Genomic DNA, 17,636 nt, shown 5'->3' with positions numbered 1-17,636 from the left:
AAGCGGGGAAGGGGTGGAGAGTTTTGAGTAATAATTAAGTACGTTGAATACATGCACAAAAAATCAGCTGGTTTGCCCAGGAATTTTAAAACATTATAAATTCCTGGGTTAATTGCCAAGCGTCCTTTTGTGAAATAAGCATTGCTTCATTTAATAAAACAATAAAATTGGCTTAATAGAACTTTGCCTAAATGTTTTTTTTTAATTTCTATAAAAAAAACTAAATCATATATACCCTTCTATGTGGGCACAATTAATTTATTGTCAGAAAAAATAAATTTGTTTCGTTTATTCATTTTCCTCTTGAACAATTTACACTCTACTACTTACAGCATCTCAAATTTCCGCCGACGAAATGCTAAATATACATAGTAAAAATTTTTTAAGTATTATTTTAAAATTAAAAACTTTGTTATTCGTTTAATCAATATTAATTAGTATATGACCATTTATCGACTTTGGTAACACTTATTAAAATGTTTGACCGCAAAGTTAATGCTCTGAACATAAATAATATTTATTATTTGTGTTGTTCACTAATAACGAAGTTTTTGTTATTATTATTATTGGTCATGAAGTGTTACAAAGTGAATGCCGATTCAATCAATAAAAAAGTACATTATCGTCCGCAACAGATATTAGATTTTCTATTTGTGAAATAATATTATTTTTATACTTTCTTCAATGATCGCTTACCTATGTCATGTTTGTTTGTTTTCAGTCTCTCCAAGCCAAGTTATCATTCAGTTCAAAGGAAATAGTCGCCCTGAGTTGCTCCTGGTGTAAGGCGGCCTATCACAACAAAGAAGCCTGCTTCAATATGCAAAGAATAGGGGAAGAATGCAATCTAGGTAAGTGGATTTTCTATACCCCGAATAAGTCCCATAGGCTTATTCCAGACCGATCATACAAATCCACACGGCACGGTAGAATTATCTAGGGTCGATTGATTTTATTGTATTTTTTCATTTGATTTATTTTGTGGATTAACTGGCTTGATCTACATCGAAAAGATTCCTTTGTCGGGGCTGAATTAAACACGCAGTACTGTTTGTTAAATGCGGTGAGACTGACTGGAACTCAAAACAATGTCAACTATAAAGGTTTGAAATTTTTTAATGAGTTGCCAGAAAGTCTCAGGTAAGCTACCGTACATTCACGGAGACTGGACCGATGTGCACGTGCAAACCACGAGCCCACTGCGTGATATCGCATGATTGGCCCATTTCACACCAAGGCAAAAAACTTCACGGTATGATAAAATACAATACGGTGGATTGATATTTAATTTTTGCAATTATTAACTCATTTAATGCCTTGCAAACGCAATAACCAGTACACCATGAGATTTTGATAAAATTATCATTGAAATCTCTTTTGTTGAGTTTTACTAATTATTTGAATCGGGTTGTGGTACCGTGGCTAGTGTTGCGGACTCACGGATCAGAGGTCTGAGGTTCGAACCCCACTATATCTCAACTTGATTTCCATTTTTTTAGAGTGAGTTATTTACAACTCGTTGAAAATGGCCACCGACATTGAAATATTAGGGTAAATTATAAGAATGCTAAAATTTCTGTTTTATAAAATAAATGCAAGACAGTAAAAAATACTTATAAATAAATGTACTTAATCACTGCAATGGCTCACATGACTACTTGAAAAATTATATTGAAATCAAATTTAAAATCAACTTTAAAAAGCCAAGATGACTACACTTATCAGACGAGACAACATGACTAGGCCTTATAGGTAATTTTGAATATCTGTATTTAAAAAAAATAAATTAACCGAGGCATTTTTATTGATATTTTTAAGTCATTAACTATGAAGTTTTATAAAATAAAATAAAAATCTTAATATTTCCAAATTTGAATAGGTGCTAACGAGTCTAATAAATGTCAATCCACTATAATTTTACCGTGCCGTTTAGATTGAGATGATATGTGTGAAATAGGCTATTCTCCGTCGAGTATCACGCGGCTGGTTTGTTTATTTGGAAATTCTTGTAATAATGAACAGACTTTAGAAGCATCTCCACTTTTCGATTAAAATGCTTTGTTTATATTACGAATAAAAAATGTAATATGTAGAGTTACAGAAATTTTTTAGTAAGGTTTATTTAAGTTGATTATTAATTATATTTATTTTTAACATAGGGCTTTTACATGACGAGTACAAAATTCAAATTCATAGATCAACAAATCAATTTGAAGGTCTAATAAATCATCATCATTCCCTTTCCGCACCTAATGATGCGTAGGGCACTGCGTTGGTACACCAATTGCAGCGAATCTTAATCATTTTTGTCACTTAAAGGTAAGATGATCAGTCTAACGCTTCAAGTACTAGTCCAGGGACTATGAAATATTCTAGTGTAAAAACACTATTCAAATAAATATTTCATATCAACCATGTCGGGAATCGAACCCGAGACCTCTGGCACGTTAGGCAAATGCGCTGACCATTACACCACGAGGCCGATGAAATCTAATTAATATGTCTCTAAAAAACAGAAATTATTATCAACAATGTGTTCAGTATGTTCAAAAGTTTGTAGACAGGCTGGATTTCTTCCCTAGGGAGTTGTTTTCATCGAAATTTATTGTAATAGAGAGGGAAAACACTTTCGAGAAAGAATTGGAATATGGAAGTCCAGACATTTACGGGGATTATGACCTGGCGTTGGCTGGTTTAAGTGACCGTTTTACACAATGTGTAACATTCATCATTATGCCTATGTTTAAACATCCACATTTCGTCAACTCTTCCATTTGTTAACTTCTGTGAATTAAAAGAGCTGAAAATCTCTCAGACGAATGTGTGGAAAATCAATGTATGACATGGTGACGAATGATGAAATCAAGCGAGAGTGTAAATCTGAGTCAGGTATAATTGATAAAATTAAAAAAAGGGTCTCTGAGATGGTTTGGTCATGTAGAAAGAATGGATGACGTAAGATTGGGAAAACAAGTGTATATGGCGAGAATGAACAGTAACGTGGGACGAGAACGACCCAGAAATACAAAGCAAAATCTTAAGTCTGGTCATGTCAAAAGCAGGCAGAACCGTAGGGGATGTATGACAAGATGTATGAATGTGGAAGAAGCTAGAAATGTATGCCAGGATAGACGTGATGTGGTGGTCCATTCTCTCTTTCTACTCTTACGGGGAAATGGCGTGATGGGATTAGTAGCAGTAGATGTGAAACGTTCATTCGGGTAAATTTGGTGGAGCCTAGTTTAGCCGAGCGAGTATAATACAAACAACCGTGCGTCGCCGCTGTGCTTTGCTGTGCTTTGCTGTGTTTTATTTAGTCCCTAAATTTTAATAATTTAAAACATATTATCGCAACAATATTTCTATTCAGTATGGAAATTACAGTGGACTTTCTATTAATTTATTAGGCAGGTGTCGAAAAATATACGTTTTAATTCATTTTACTCATATTCAGTTCACTTTGCAACCCCGGAACGTTGTTTCCTGCTAATTAAGTACATTATGAGATAAATAAACGTAATTTATAACGGATTGAGGATGCTTTGTGGTGTACTCCCTCGCCCCCTCCCCATTACCCCCTGCTCCGTGCCCCGTACCGCCGGAGGGCTGAACACTGAACACTGAGCCAACAAGCTGCCTAATTACTAACTGCCGCAATGCTTTGTCGGGCAGATGGAATATTTAATTGATGTTGTTTGTATCTTCATCGTGTAATTGATTTGCACCATGGCATTTGTAATATCATGACGCTTATTCGCCTCACTGGGTGCACATGGTTGTACTTTATAAAAGTTTTTCTTCAATAATTTATTGCTGAAGTCTAAAGCGATACTTTCTTAAATCTAATTGCTAAAAAAATAACATTGGCTGACGTTCGTAGCGAGAGCAAAGAGACCGCCCACTAACGAAGACCTAGAAGCAACTGCGCAAAACTGGCGTACTGTAGCAGTGGTACAGGTTACTTTGCCTCTCTTTGTCTCTCTCGCTCGCGAATATACCTGTAGCATCGAGAGTGAGACATAAAACGTGTTTGAGAAAACCGCATATTCGGTATTCTTATTTACCTCATACTTCACTTTGATAAACTTTTGAATGTGTTAGTGATTTATCTCAGATTTGTTTCGGAATGCTTTTTCTATGCCAAAAAATGAATTATCTTTAATTAATAAATAAATATGAATAAATTATTTCAATCGATCCGTAAACGTTAACCGGGGGAAAATTTTAACCCAGTATTTATTATATTTATATATATATTAAAGTTATTAGATGCTCCATGTACTAGCTACATATCACCGGGAAGGGAGAGTTAAAATTTATTCAGCGGCTTTTTAAAGTGAAAATCCTGCAAAAATCAAGTTGAAATTAGTCGGTCTCATGGTTTCAACTAGTTATTGCATTTGCTTTGGAATAAATAAGAAAAAAAATGATTATATATGTATATCAGTGAAGTTCCGTCTATATAGGCAAGCAATATAGGCATTAAATAAAACAACTTTGTTTTTAACCACAATTCAATCTACATTAGAAAAACTAAAATAAACTTTAATATTAAGAGTAAAAGAACACGTGACGAAGAAGCTTGTTTGCTTTGAAACCGGTCAGTGGAAAAATAAAAATTGTGGTTAAAAACAAAGTTGTTTTATTTATTTTATTATAATGAATAACCACAAAGTTAGTGCTTCAAATACAAAATTTATAAAAATTAATATAGGCATTGCTTGCCTATAAAACTATTTGAAAATCGATCGTATTTAACCATTAGAATGAAATTAATTCGTCAAACCATTTTCAATATCGCGTCATTTATTTTTCAATACGTGTCCTTCAACCTGATAGAGGTGTCAAGTTCGTATCTCTGTCAGCCAAATCAAATGTTGAAATGGAGTGGTTTTAATATGATTACTTAGTTTGGTTTTGGATTACTTTTATATTTTCAATAAATTTTATTTCGGAAGGTAATTTATTAAAATTATTTTTTTCTGCTAAGTATAATGAAATTTAATGCTCAACTTGCGTTGCATGAACTCATATCAAAAGGAAATTTGTAAAGTAAAGATCTTTTCCTCTTTATCATATTTCAGATTATTTTCAAAACATTTCTTCTACTGTGTAACGCCAAATTCTTAAATAATTCAAATAAATTGTATGAACAACTAAAAGTGTAAATTATGTCTTATCTATCCTATTTAATCCTCAATTAGGTTTAAAATAAATTTTAATCTTTTTTAAGGCAATACAAAAAATATGCACCAAAGAAAATGTGCACTAAGTTTCGGAGACATTTATTTATTCTAAACAGTTTTTTTTTTAAATCTTCAATTACAACTTTTTTATCATCATTTCTGGAAAAACGTAAGAAGAAAAATTAAGACGGAATCGAATTGAATTGTATATTCTCCCTAATTTTATCATCGCTTTGAGATATATTAACCATACAACTTGATAAAATTAAAACTTTTTTAAGCCTTAAAATAAAACTGACTTGTCTGTGCACGAGCGTAATTTGAATAAAGACAAAATTAAAGCGAATTAATTCAAATCCTAATTTTACCCGTATCCGACTTTCGTAATATTCGCTATTATAATGATAATATTCCGAAGTGAAAGTTACAATTAATTTTGTGAGTAATATTTTTTTAAATACTCATTTCATTTAAGTTTTTTTTTGCTTGCTCGTCTTAATGTTATAACACTTCTTAATTGAAAATTGTCAATAGGTATTATTTTTTAATTATGCCTGCGAAATTAGTTAGTATGCGTTTAATGCACACTCAAACAAAAACACTGCAAACGGAATTGCTTTTGACTCCATTAAATTGTTACGTTAATTTAAAAAACTTAATTTTCTTATTTCCTTATTTTCTGCCCGCATTTAAGTATGATATTAACTGTGTTTTATTATACAAAAAAATCCTATTCCTTAAACGCCTCGATATTTTTCCAAGACGTTGTTTATAAAGATCTTTAAATTCTAGATTATATATCTTAACTAGCGGACCCGTCAGACGTTGTCCTGCCCAAACGTTGCGCGTTGGTTTGCCTGCTATTATTTTGGAAAAAGATTTTTAATTTATAAGTAGGTACCCAGGTACTTGTTTGTGATTAAATTCCAAAACTAAAACTTGTTCATATTGAATTTAAGTAGGTACTTGTTTATGGTTGCATTCCAAAACATAAAGTAAATATTTTTTCAAATATGGTATTCTTTTTACAAACGTCAAACTCCGGTCTTCTCACCAACAGAGGGGTGTACTTATCTAGGAATACGATTTTTTAAAATGTATTGAACTTAATTTTATTTTAGTGTTATCAAAAATCCAGTAAACAGAAATAAATGGCTGTAAATTTTAACGAATTTAAGGAAAGAATCTGATTGAGACCCACAAAAAACAAATAATGTTGGTAAACATTCGGCAACGAACTTTTTTATACATAAAAAAACAACATTTTCCATTTTTTTTGTAAATGCATTCTCCCCCCCCCAACTCTGATAGATCTATGAATAACATATTTATGCTCCTTACTTATATTTTACATAATAGATTAAAGATTTTAATATTTACGAACACGCACAGCGCAAAGATCTATATTTCTCTGAAAACCGCACGTAAATCAGTTTAACCGTTTAGGAGGAGTTCGGTGACATCATACGTACAGAGGTTTTATATATATAAATATTATTTTCTCGTGGCTCAAAGTATTGCGTATATTTTTAATTCTCAGGTATAAAAAGTGTTTATTGCAAATAAAACACTTTTTATTTTAAAAGTATTTACATTATCAAGCGTGGTTTACACCTGAGCGAAAACATTTAGATATTTTTTTAACGCGATTAATGTATCATCATTGCAGTTTCCTTCATACCGAGCCAATAAAAATTAACGCCGAGTACATTTCACGGGATATTTGAATTACAATAATTTTCCCAAACGTAACCATTCGTTTTGCCTTTTTTTTCACATCCGCTCCTAAGTGGGGCATGTGGACATTACCAGTTGCCTCTAGGAGACCCTATCGCCAGCCAGCACTCTCGCCTCCTCCCACGTCAATCCAGCGCCCCTTAGTCCGCCGAATAAAGTCGAAAGATCGTCATCGACGGCCTTCCCGGACGGTGTGAGCCCGCAGGGTTAAAGAACAGGCAACTTGGGTTTAGGTTCTCCTGAGGCATGCATAGCACGTGTCCAAGCCAGGTCCACTGCCGCAACCTCAAGACGCTCGTTGTAGAAGGCTGGTGCGTCCGTTCTCGGACTTCAATGTTAGTTGTAAAATTTAATTTTGCATAGAATGTGCGAAAAATTCCAAGCGATTTTCTAACACCAACTTTATTTATTATTTTGTTTTCTCAATTTAATATTTTTCGGTTATTAAATAAAAACCTGTTGAGTTTTGCTGAATTCAGTTAGATTAGCATGTTTAAAACGTATCACTGACAAAAGAGTAATAATCTCATACTATGAATACCGATAAAAATATGTGAAATGGATTTCGAAACATTAATTGTATTAAAAATAACCTTGCAACGATAACGCGACATATTTGGCCTTGACAACTGTGACGTCAAGATTCGTGACGATGTGACAAACAATGATCAAAATTTAACCGAATCGTGACATATAAGGGGCGTGGCCAATGCAATGAACAGTTTTCGCGGGAATTTAAAATGATGAATATTTTTTATGCCTCTAATAAGTACATTTTTTTTTTTTACTCGATCGTAGTTTATAGACCTTTATTAATATTTTTTTTTAAAGTGATATTTCCTTATTACCTTGAAACTCTTATGTGTAATAAAATAAAATTTAACACAAAAGCCTGCATAAAACATCCAAGCCGATATCTGGCCCCGAAGGATTTTTCGCATACAAATACCACTTAGGGTCGGTAATATAATCGGCCACGTGGATTTAAAAGGGTTAAAAAACGTTTATCTGTTTACTCAAATTATGGTTATGTTGTCAAAGTCGTTAGTTTTTTTTTTAAATTACATAGTGAACAAAAAAAAAACAATTTTAAAAATTTACAGCAAAAAAAATTGCTTAATTCTATTTTTTTTATTTCATTCAGCGAAAGCATTTTTGTAGGTACAGTTTCTTTGTAGTAATGGTTTCTATATTATATTTAAACGACTCTTTACCTGTTAACTTGTAATTTATGAAACTATTATATTGTATCACCATTTAAATGCAACTTCAACGGATTTAAATAACCCTTCTAAGTTGCTTAGAAAAAATAATTTAATGTAAATTTAACCTTTGATATAGGATTAAAATACGTTATTATATCCCATTAAATTGGATATCTCGAGGGTTAGTAAATACCCCTTCAATGTTTCGAACGTTGAAAGATCAAACTATCGTTATTCAAAGGTTTACTGTTCCGAAAAATTGTGTCTTTTATAGCCGAAATTTGGAAATGTCCGCAATATTTCTTGTATAGTTAGGGAAATTGGATGAATGGATCTCTGTAAAAAGGTCAAACGACACGCCAACTCAACCCAGCTCATTTAATTCTTCCTTTTTATATGCACGCAAAACCCCGGGCCTAGAATAAGTAAAAGGATGGATGGTAAATCAAATATTTACAAATAAGTAAACATGATGTGACTTACGTATTTGTTTGTTTTTATTTCATTTTCGTTCTGCCTTTAAAAATTCAACATGTTTTATTTATTTTAAAATACTCATAACGGTTGTTTTTCGTTTTTTTTTTATTCATCATTTTCTTTTCCGCGCCTAATGGAGCATAGGGTACTGCATTAGTACACCCATCGCAAATCTTCTTGAATGAACATAAGATGATATACTGTGTGAAATATTTTTCACACAACAATTATTTAAGAGCCCTCCGCATTAAGGAATTCTGTTCTCAGAAGGACTTTGCTTACTGTGTTCAAAATTTTATTTACTTATTTAGCATGTTATTTTTTTTTTTTAATTTCTTCTAGCCTAATTTTCTTCAGACAGATTTTTATTTCCCTCTAAGATTGTTTGTTATCAGTTAACTTTATTGTATAAGGAAGCATATTAAACAATTTGGCGGAAAAATAATTACTGCATATTTGACCAAATGTTGTGCTAAAGGGAGGAATATTGACATGATTATTATTTATTGCCTTTGTTATATATGTACGTCCCTTAGCAGGGGGATGTCGATGTCTTAAAGATGTCTAACAAAATAACTTTAACGTATATTAGGCATATTTTAGGAACATCAAAAGTTTTAATGATTTCTGTAGGTGGGGGGTTTTTTTTGGTTGGTTCCTTGAGAATAACTCTAACGATGATCTTTTATTTTGATTATTTATTTATTTATTTATTTATTAATGAAATCATACAGTTTTTATATAAAACAAGGTACAAAAGAACAATTAAAAAAAGTAAGACTAATTACAGATTTCACACTAATGAATGCAGGAGGAGAGGGGAAAAAAAATTTAATTCTAAAAAAGTAAAAATAAAAATATTACATAAAAAGTTCATAAAAAGGAGAAGACATTGTAAAGCTACTCTACGTTCCTCCCTCTCTCTCTGCTTCCATGAACATTCCAATTTAATTGTAAAAAATCACAACCAACAATAAATTATTCGATGCAGGTAGTAGATGTAGGTAAGTATAAATTAAGAGTTGAAATCAAATGTTTAAAATTAAAAGTAAGAGTTAAAATTAAGAATTAAAATTAAAAACTTAAAATTGAAAGACAAAATTAAAAATCAAAAATCATACAAAAATATACATCTCAAACTAATTTAGAATCGATTTCAATCAATATATGTAAACCAACTATTCACAAAAATATACAAAAAACTCGAATTTCTCCAATGCGAAATTGAATCTCACACTGATATTCGTTCAGCCCGGCGCAAGCAAAAGGAGAGCTTTTTTCATACCACAAGGGTCAAACCTTGGTCCACTCCTCTTAATAATCTTCATAAATGGTATCGCGAAGGTCATTAGCTTCTCGCGATTTCTTTTAGTTGGCGATGATTTGAAATTATTCATTGATATAGAAACCCCAGTCGACTGCTTGCGCCTATAGTCTGATATAAACAATATCCTAGACTGGAGTAGTATCAATAAAACGTATTCCAAATTGCGTAATTTTTCCTTTTTATAGAGCATGACGTACTGTAAAGTATATCGTAGATACACAATGAATGACCGCAAACTCATGCGTGTTTCGACAATTAAGGATCTTGTGTCATTGTACGTTCCTAGTAGGCGTCTGAGATCTCCTGATACCTTTTACCTTCCAATTTTTAAAAACTGTATGGCATATTTAACCCTTCTGCAAGAATGCTAAGAAGAAAATATAAAAAAGTTAATTTCGACATTTATCATGATTGATTCGGGACTTAAATAATATAAAAATTTAAAAATCAAAAACGTATTGAGAATAACAAAGAAACAAAGCAAGTTATACACCTTTGTAACTAAATATATCACAACATATAAGTAAAAAATCTTATCTTATACTAGTAGAAAAAATATGTAAAAATGCCTTGAAGAATGAAGCAAGTGGTAAATCTAGAGCTAAGGGAGATAAGGTCGTTAACATCACATACGATGCAATTAGTGGCAGTAATGATTAGAACATATCTTAAAGATGCGAAAGTTTTCACGGCCGCTGTTATCAATATGCTAATTTTTTTAGCGATACCGTGTGTTGGATTTGTTCCGACGTTCTACTCAGTTCACCCTGAAAATGGCTCCTGCAATGGTATCCGAAACGTCGGAACAAGTCCAGCACACACGGTATCACCCAAAAAAGAAACATTTTGATATCCATCTCAGTTAGTAAAACATCTAGATGCCTAAGAAACGTATGGAACGATGAACAGATATGGGTTTAAACTAAGATTCGGACATACAAAACGTGCGTCAGACCAATCATGGTGTATGCAATAGAGGCGAGAATAGATAAAGAAAAAAAAGAAAAACTAAATAGAAAAACTAAGTAACTGCTCAGAACGTCAGAGATGAAAGTACTAAGGGCAATCGCAGGGAAACCCTAAGGGGAAGAATCCGGAGTCAAGAAGTTAGATGGGCTTAAATACCCAAGGCATAGTAGGATAGATTTTGGAGAGATTACGACAAAATAATGGACAACTCCGGAATCCCCCATACCATGGCCTACGAAATCCCAGCTGTTCGCTGTCTGCCCGGAAGACCACCAGGGAGAGGAAAGGACAGCTGGAACTCAAAGTCACAGAAAAACGATAAAATGTGTGGCAAAAACCAAATGATGAATTAAATCCTAAAATAAAAACTTTTCAACTGTAAAGTTAGTGGGTCCCTGGATGGTTTTGATTCACAATTGGACCCGGTAGGTGGCACTGCGATCTCAATGTCAAATGTCACTTAGTATGTAGTTTATCGAATTTTTCGATATTTTGCGTTTGCTGAACCAGCTATTAGCAGGCAAGCCAATGTTTGGGCAGGACAATGTCTGTCGGGTCTGCTAGTTATATATACGGTTTTTTTTTTTTTTTTAGAAAAATAAATATTTGCGTTCTTATGATTTACCCAAATATTTAATTTTGAGGGCCATTTTCAACGAGTTGTAAATAACTCACTATTAGAAAATGGAATCAAATCAATTTTAAACTGGAGATGCATACTGTAATCGTACAAGCGTGTTTTTTTAATGTTTCGTATGACAAAATGAATAATATTCTGTGAATAATTATGAATTAACAAAAAATAAATGCACACCTTTCGGAACATTGAGAAACATCAGGAATAACCATGACAAACAATGGCAAATTAGGCTATTATAATAACATTGCCAATTTATATAGCTACGTTTTTCTTATACATGATCTTAAAGACGCGCTTGGTATCCGAATACTATTTATTTTCTTGAACATCAAATTCAAATGTGTGTTTTAAAATATTGTGTATGTCGATCGTGTAGGTTAATGTGTGTTTTTAAATCCCATCGAAGATTCAAACTGCACAAAACTTTACTGAAGTTTAAATGATTGTATGTCCTTTTTTATAAGCTTTCTTCCCAAATCCACTTAAATCTTTTTTCGTTGCAAAACTTGAGATATGTTGAAATCATACTAAGGGCATGCTTAATAATATCTTAGTCAATATTATTTCACTTAATTAGATAATATTTCGAAGTGAATTGAATTATGTATACATTAGCCCAAGATCGGCTGTACTTAAGCCTCAGGTATGAATTTATTTGATATTACATCTCGTCATTTATTAACATTAATAGGCTCGCATAAGAAATCTTTTAATTACATACGTCAACTAGATATAACCGAACCAAAAGGTTTAAAGGATAATAGGGAATATTTTGATAAGTTGGAAAGTGCTTTTCAAACTGACCATTTTAAAAACTTTCGTCAGAAGTGATTAAAAAATATGTGTGATGTACGTTTCCGTCACCATATATCTTCACAGGTTGCAGTGACGTCAGAAGTTTAAAGCATAACACTGACCCCCACATCTAAGATGTTTATTTATTTGACAGAATTTGTATTTAAAACGGATTAATATATTTTTAAAAAAGGTAAAACACAACAAAAGTTTAAAAAAATAAAAAATACGGGCCTTGCTTTAAAACTCTTATTTCACCGAAAATACTATATTTAACTTTACGTGGCTAACTCTGATTATGCATGTAACTTCAATTTCGTATACTATATAAATATATTTATTTATATCTATATATATATATATATATATATATATATATATATATATATGTATATGTATTTATTTATATGTTTATACGGCCTAAGCCAATTACAACAGTTACATGAAAAAACATTATTGACGAAACCATTGAAAGGGAAATATTTTTTAGTTTGTAGTTGAATTGTATTGATTTTTTTCGTCGCGAGAAAGATATTATTTTATATTTGTCAATGTTAAGTTGAAGACACTTGATGTCGGACCATTCATTAAAACTATTAATATCGGGTTAAAAAAGAAGACAATCATTGGGAGATTCAATAAGTTTAAGTATCTTGTTGTCATCAGCAAAAAGCCAGAATTTTGTATTAAAAAAAAACGCTGTTCTGCAGCACTGAAGAAACATGTTTTAAATATTTTTCCTTCTTTTTCAGGCACTCAATCAAATATCATAATCCCCCCGTCGTGGATCGTAAAGCTGCCACGCCGGGGGAGCTTCAAGTCCTCACTGCGGAAATCTCCGAAGAAGAAATCATCTTCCAAGAAGAAGCCGCGGGACGCCGGCGCCCAGAAGACGTTCGTCATCAAGCCCATCCCCACCAGCAGCGTGACTCCTGTGCTGGTCTTCATCAACCCCAAGAGTGGCGGCAACCAGGGTGCCAAGTTGCTGCAGAAGTTCCAGTGGCTGTTGAACCCTAGGCAGGTGTTTGACCTCACGCAGGGAGGACCAGGACCAGGGTAAATATTTATACACATTTCTCTTAGTTATACAGTTCTGCGTGTGAGTGGCGGGGATACTGATCACTATGCTACCGAAGAACTTAGTAACTGAATTTAATACAATTAAACACTGTTTTGCTACCATTCGTGTTTGCAATATGGTCATGAGGATGAATGACAATAACTGACATTATCCCTCTATGTAATCTTAACGAGGGAAGCCGATAGGAAGACCCACGTTTTTTAAAACGGTTTTCGGATATCTTGATGGAGTGCTTTCTCCGCAGTTTTGTGTGTGGAACAAAAAAAGAACCCCGGAGGAGTGTTTTCGATTCGATGGCTATCTTGAACATGTAAATCTAGTAAATATTAGTGCGCCTTTTTTTACCAATTAGACCCTTTGCCTACTATGGCCAAGGTCCAGGATTCGTTTTCTGGCAAGATACACACGATATACGTATTCAATAGAATGATTTCATTATAAAATTTCATAATCCCTGAACTAAATCAGCACATTGCATTATTTTTTTAATGAGAGTTGCTTATTATGTACAAGGCTTATATTTACTGCAAAAGGTATGTCCCTTTTAACTGCTCTAACTATTGTATGAAGATCTAACACGGTTGACATGAAATATTAATTTATAAAGGTGTTTTACACTAGAATATTTCATAGTCTCAGAACTGGCACCTGAAGCATAAGATTGATCATCTTACCTACATTTAAAAAAAATAATTAAGATTCGCTGCGGTTGATGTACCAGTTCAGTACCATATGCACCATTCGGTGCGGAAAGAGAATAATAATAATAATAAATATTTTTTTATAATCAATATGTACATGATTTAGTTTTTATATTCATGTCCCGACTCGCTAGAAATAAAATCCGTACTAGGTCCGGAAAAATTAAAATTTTGAACATAGGTAATTTAAACCCGTAAATAAAGCAACACAATGAAAGATGTATACAGATTTTTAATACTTCTTTTTCTCGGATTAACTGTACTGAATAACTGACACCCGTAGTTTTACATATTCTTTTTTTACCATGTCTAAAAATGAGTTCTGTAACTCCTGGAAATACAAACTTGTGTTTGTATCAATATAAATGTATGTTGTAAAATGTATATATAATTTCGATTTGAGTTTTACATTTTTTCATAAAAAACACTTACCGATCATTCAATTACCCCATCCAATTCTCCGTAATTCCGTTTTCGTAACCTCGCGAACCTTATTAGTGTAAATTTATTTTAATTTCGGCCACTTCAGTCACCCAAAGAAAAATCCTAAATGTTTCCAACATTTTTTCATTTGAATTTCGAGATATACGGAATTTGAATATAGAGATTTCCAGGTTTGAAACTTTCAATTTTCATACCCACATACACATTTTCGTATATAAATATATATATAACTTTATTATTTATATCACTACAGAGATGGGTAGAATTTTTGTTTCAAGATTATATATAACTTTAGTTGTTGAAGAATTCTTATTCACTTGAAATACCATGAAAAATATTTTTATTAATACATTTATCGTTGACTTGCAGTTGGTATATTTTGTATTTTTTTTTTACTGTAGTCATTATTATATTACGATATAACAAATTTTTCAATGAATTTACCGCATATTTGCGTGCAGCGGCTTGCAAATCTATATGTTTTTAAGTTATATTTATTGCCCAGTGATCATTTTTAAGGACATATTTATTTATAGAAAATTATTGTAAAGGAAAATGGAAAGACACAATGGTATTTAATAGACTTAGTGGGAGTGGAAGCGGGAGAGAGGTGTTTATAATTGAATTTGATTCAGTGATCGTATGAAGAAAGACAACTTGTTATCAAAGAAATCAAGACTGATATGTTTGTCGGCCGACCTAAGAATTCTGGACACAAGGAAATGAAAACCATAGTTAGTTCTATAGTTATCGGTATGAAAGAGTATGTTTAGTCTGAGGTTTCTAGTAGGGATATTTAACTTTATTGAGTTCAGTAGTTCAGGCGCATCAAAGAGCAAGTTGAGAATTTTAAATAGGACATGAAGGTCAGATTTATTATATTTTGTATTTAGATCTGTTTTAGACGTCCCGTTTCGACTGCAGTCTGATAAAAGGTAATGAAATCTATTTTAAAAGGTTTTTTTTTCAAAATCGCCCCATACAAATAGATACAAACAATCATTTTCTAAAAAATAAATATGTACTTAAAAAATTATGTAATTAATGTATAAATTATATTCGACCGGCAGATTACGCCTCTTAAAATTAATGCTAAACTAAGGTACATTGTAACAGATAAAACAATGTTTTTAAGAAAAATTATTTCCAATAATTTCAATTCAATTAATTGAACCGGAAAGTTATCAAAGAAAATACGTAAATTTTGGTTTTTACAAAATAAGAACATTTTGAATCACAATTTTATGGTATTTTTTCTTAAATTTCTGTTTGCCTTTAATGATAATGACTTTTATAATTGTTTTAAAAAATCATTTATTTGATCCTCTTTTAATGGAATTGTGTTTTTCTTCTTCTTTTTTTTTGGAATAGTATTTTGGTTTAAAATATTTATTTTCTACATTTTGTTTTTAGTAAAATTTTAATCTTTTTTTAGCGACATTTGACAGCTTAGAATCACGGTGTTTCGACGTCAATAATGAATTACAACTAGCTTCAGCTTAGTAGAAACCCTTCTGTTTTGCAAAACAGGAATATTAAGTATGCGATGTTTTAGAACAATATCAGAAATGACAAGGAAATATTTATTTTTGCTTAAAATGGCAAGTATCATACGCGATTTCAGAGAAGTTCAAAGAGGATATATTCACTTTTTTATGAAATTAACCTATCAAGTCCCAACTTTATTTTACATATTTTTTCTCATTTTACGAGAGGTAACTTTTTTACTATAAGGATCTTTCTACGTATTCTAACCTTAAATCACGACTAACCACGTAATATAAACAGATTAAAAATTATCAATGTAACGATGTTTAGACATTTTATTTTCAATGTCTTTTTTTCATAACAGATGTAAATAATCTATATTTTTTTATTGGGTAGAGTTTTTTTAAAAGAAAATAGTAATGATACTTACGGTATTTAGATAATATATTTTACATTTGCAAATATATCGATCCGAGAAATATGCAACAAATCCACTTCTTTTGCGTGTCAAATGACGACTAACTCGTGATTTTAGACTGTAAAACTGTGACTGTGTAAAACATAATTTAGATATTGTAAAGAACTAGAGATAGATTTGATATGTTATATGTAGACAGTGATGTCTATCAAATTGGTTAGTTATGATAAATTTTTAATCCTATGTTTACGTTGATTTTTTTGTCTACGAATATAGGTCTTGCATAGTTTTATCGAAAATTTTTGCTTTATCAAAGTAAAGTGTTTGGTTTTCAAGTATTTAATGAAGGAATCGTTCTCCTAGGAAGCGGAATAATTTATAACTCAACATTTGCTCCGAATTAAACTATTTTTAGTGAATAGTGAGTTCGTATTTAAAGTAAGGGATGTAGTTTCGCAAAGTTTGGTTGCAACTAGAATTTACCTCCGACAAACTAAACAAACAGTCACAGGCGGTGTTAAAATACGACCTAACGAACCTGATAACAACGGCTCCGACTGCGACTTGACAATTTGTATAGGTACAGCAACAGTAAGGATACGCGTTCAACTAAACACAAAATAAACTAACAGGTGCTTAGTTTAGTCACTTTAGAGAAACTTCGTGTGCACACTAATTCTGTGCATAATATACTATATCTATATCGATTTTCAAGTATATAAAAGGATTTTCAAGAACAGTAGTTTCAGATTATATTTTCTTAAATTGAAAATGAATGTGATTTTTCCATGAAAAAAAATTATAAAAAAATTCTGCAGAAAAGTCTGAATATATTATTATTTTTATATTAAGTAAAATAATCATCATCATACCGCTGTCAGCACCCAATGGTGGATAGGGCACTGCATTGTTACACTTAATGTAGCGTAAATCGATCATACGATCGTATTTGTTTTACTTATTTGGGTTCATTATTTTATTATTAATTATATATATGAACGTGAAAGTATGTGCATAAGTGAATGCGTAAATGTTCATGTGTGTATGTATGTGTATATATATATATATATATATATATATATACATACATACCGTTTACAATATATATATATATATATATATATAATTCTTTGGTAACAAATTGTCTTCTTTTGTGTTTTTATTTAAT

At 31.8% G+C, this 17,636-nt stretch overlaps 1 protein-coding gene across 4 annotated transcripts in view; it reads left to right on the top strand.

Moving 5' to 3' along the window:
- Positions 1-17,636, top strand: part of rdgA (retinal degeneration A) — a 281,671-nt gene that overhangs the window by 216,921 nt on the left and 47,114 nt on the right. For all 4 annotated transcript variants that reach the window (XM_088225784.1, XM_088225782.1, XM_088225783.1 and 1 more), the window contains exons 4-5: positions 722-851; positions 13,089-13,392. In XM_088225784.1, the coding sequence (XP_088081910.1) occupies positions 722-851; positions 13,089-13,392 (434 nt within the window). The remainder of the gene's footprint in view (positions 1-721; positions 852-13,088; positions 13,393-17,636) is intronic.

This window comes from Micrasema longulum, unplaced genomic scaffold (assembly GCF_059751315.1).
Source record: "Micrasema longulum isolate JH-2025_06_02 unplaced genomic scaffold, ASM5975131v1 h1tg000386l, whole genome shotgun sequence".
NCBI classification, from domain to species: Eukaryota; Metazoa; Arthropoda; class Insecta; order Trichoptera; family Brachycentridae; genus Micrasema; species Micrasema longulum.
Note: the sequence above shows the minus strand (reverse complement) of the source record. Positions and strands in the feature narration are given on the sequence as shown.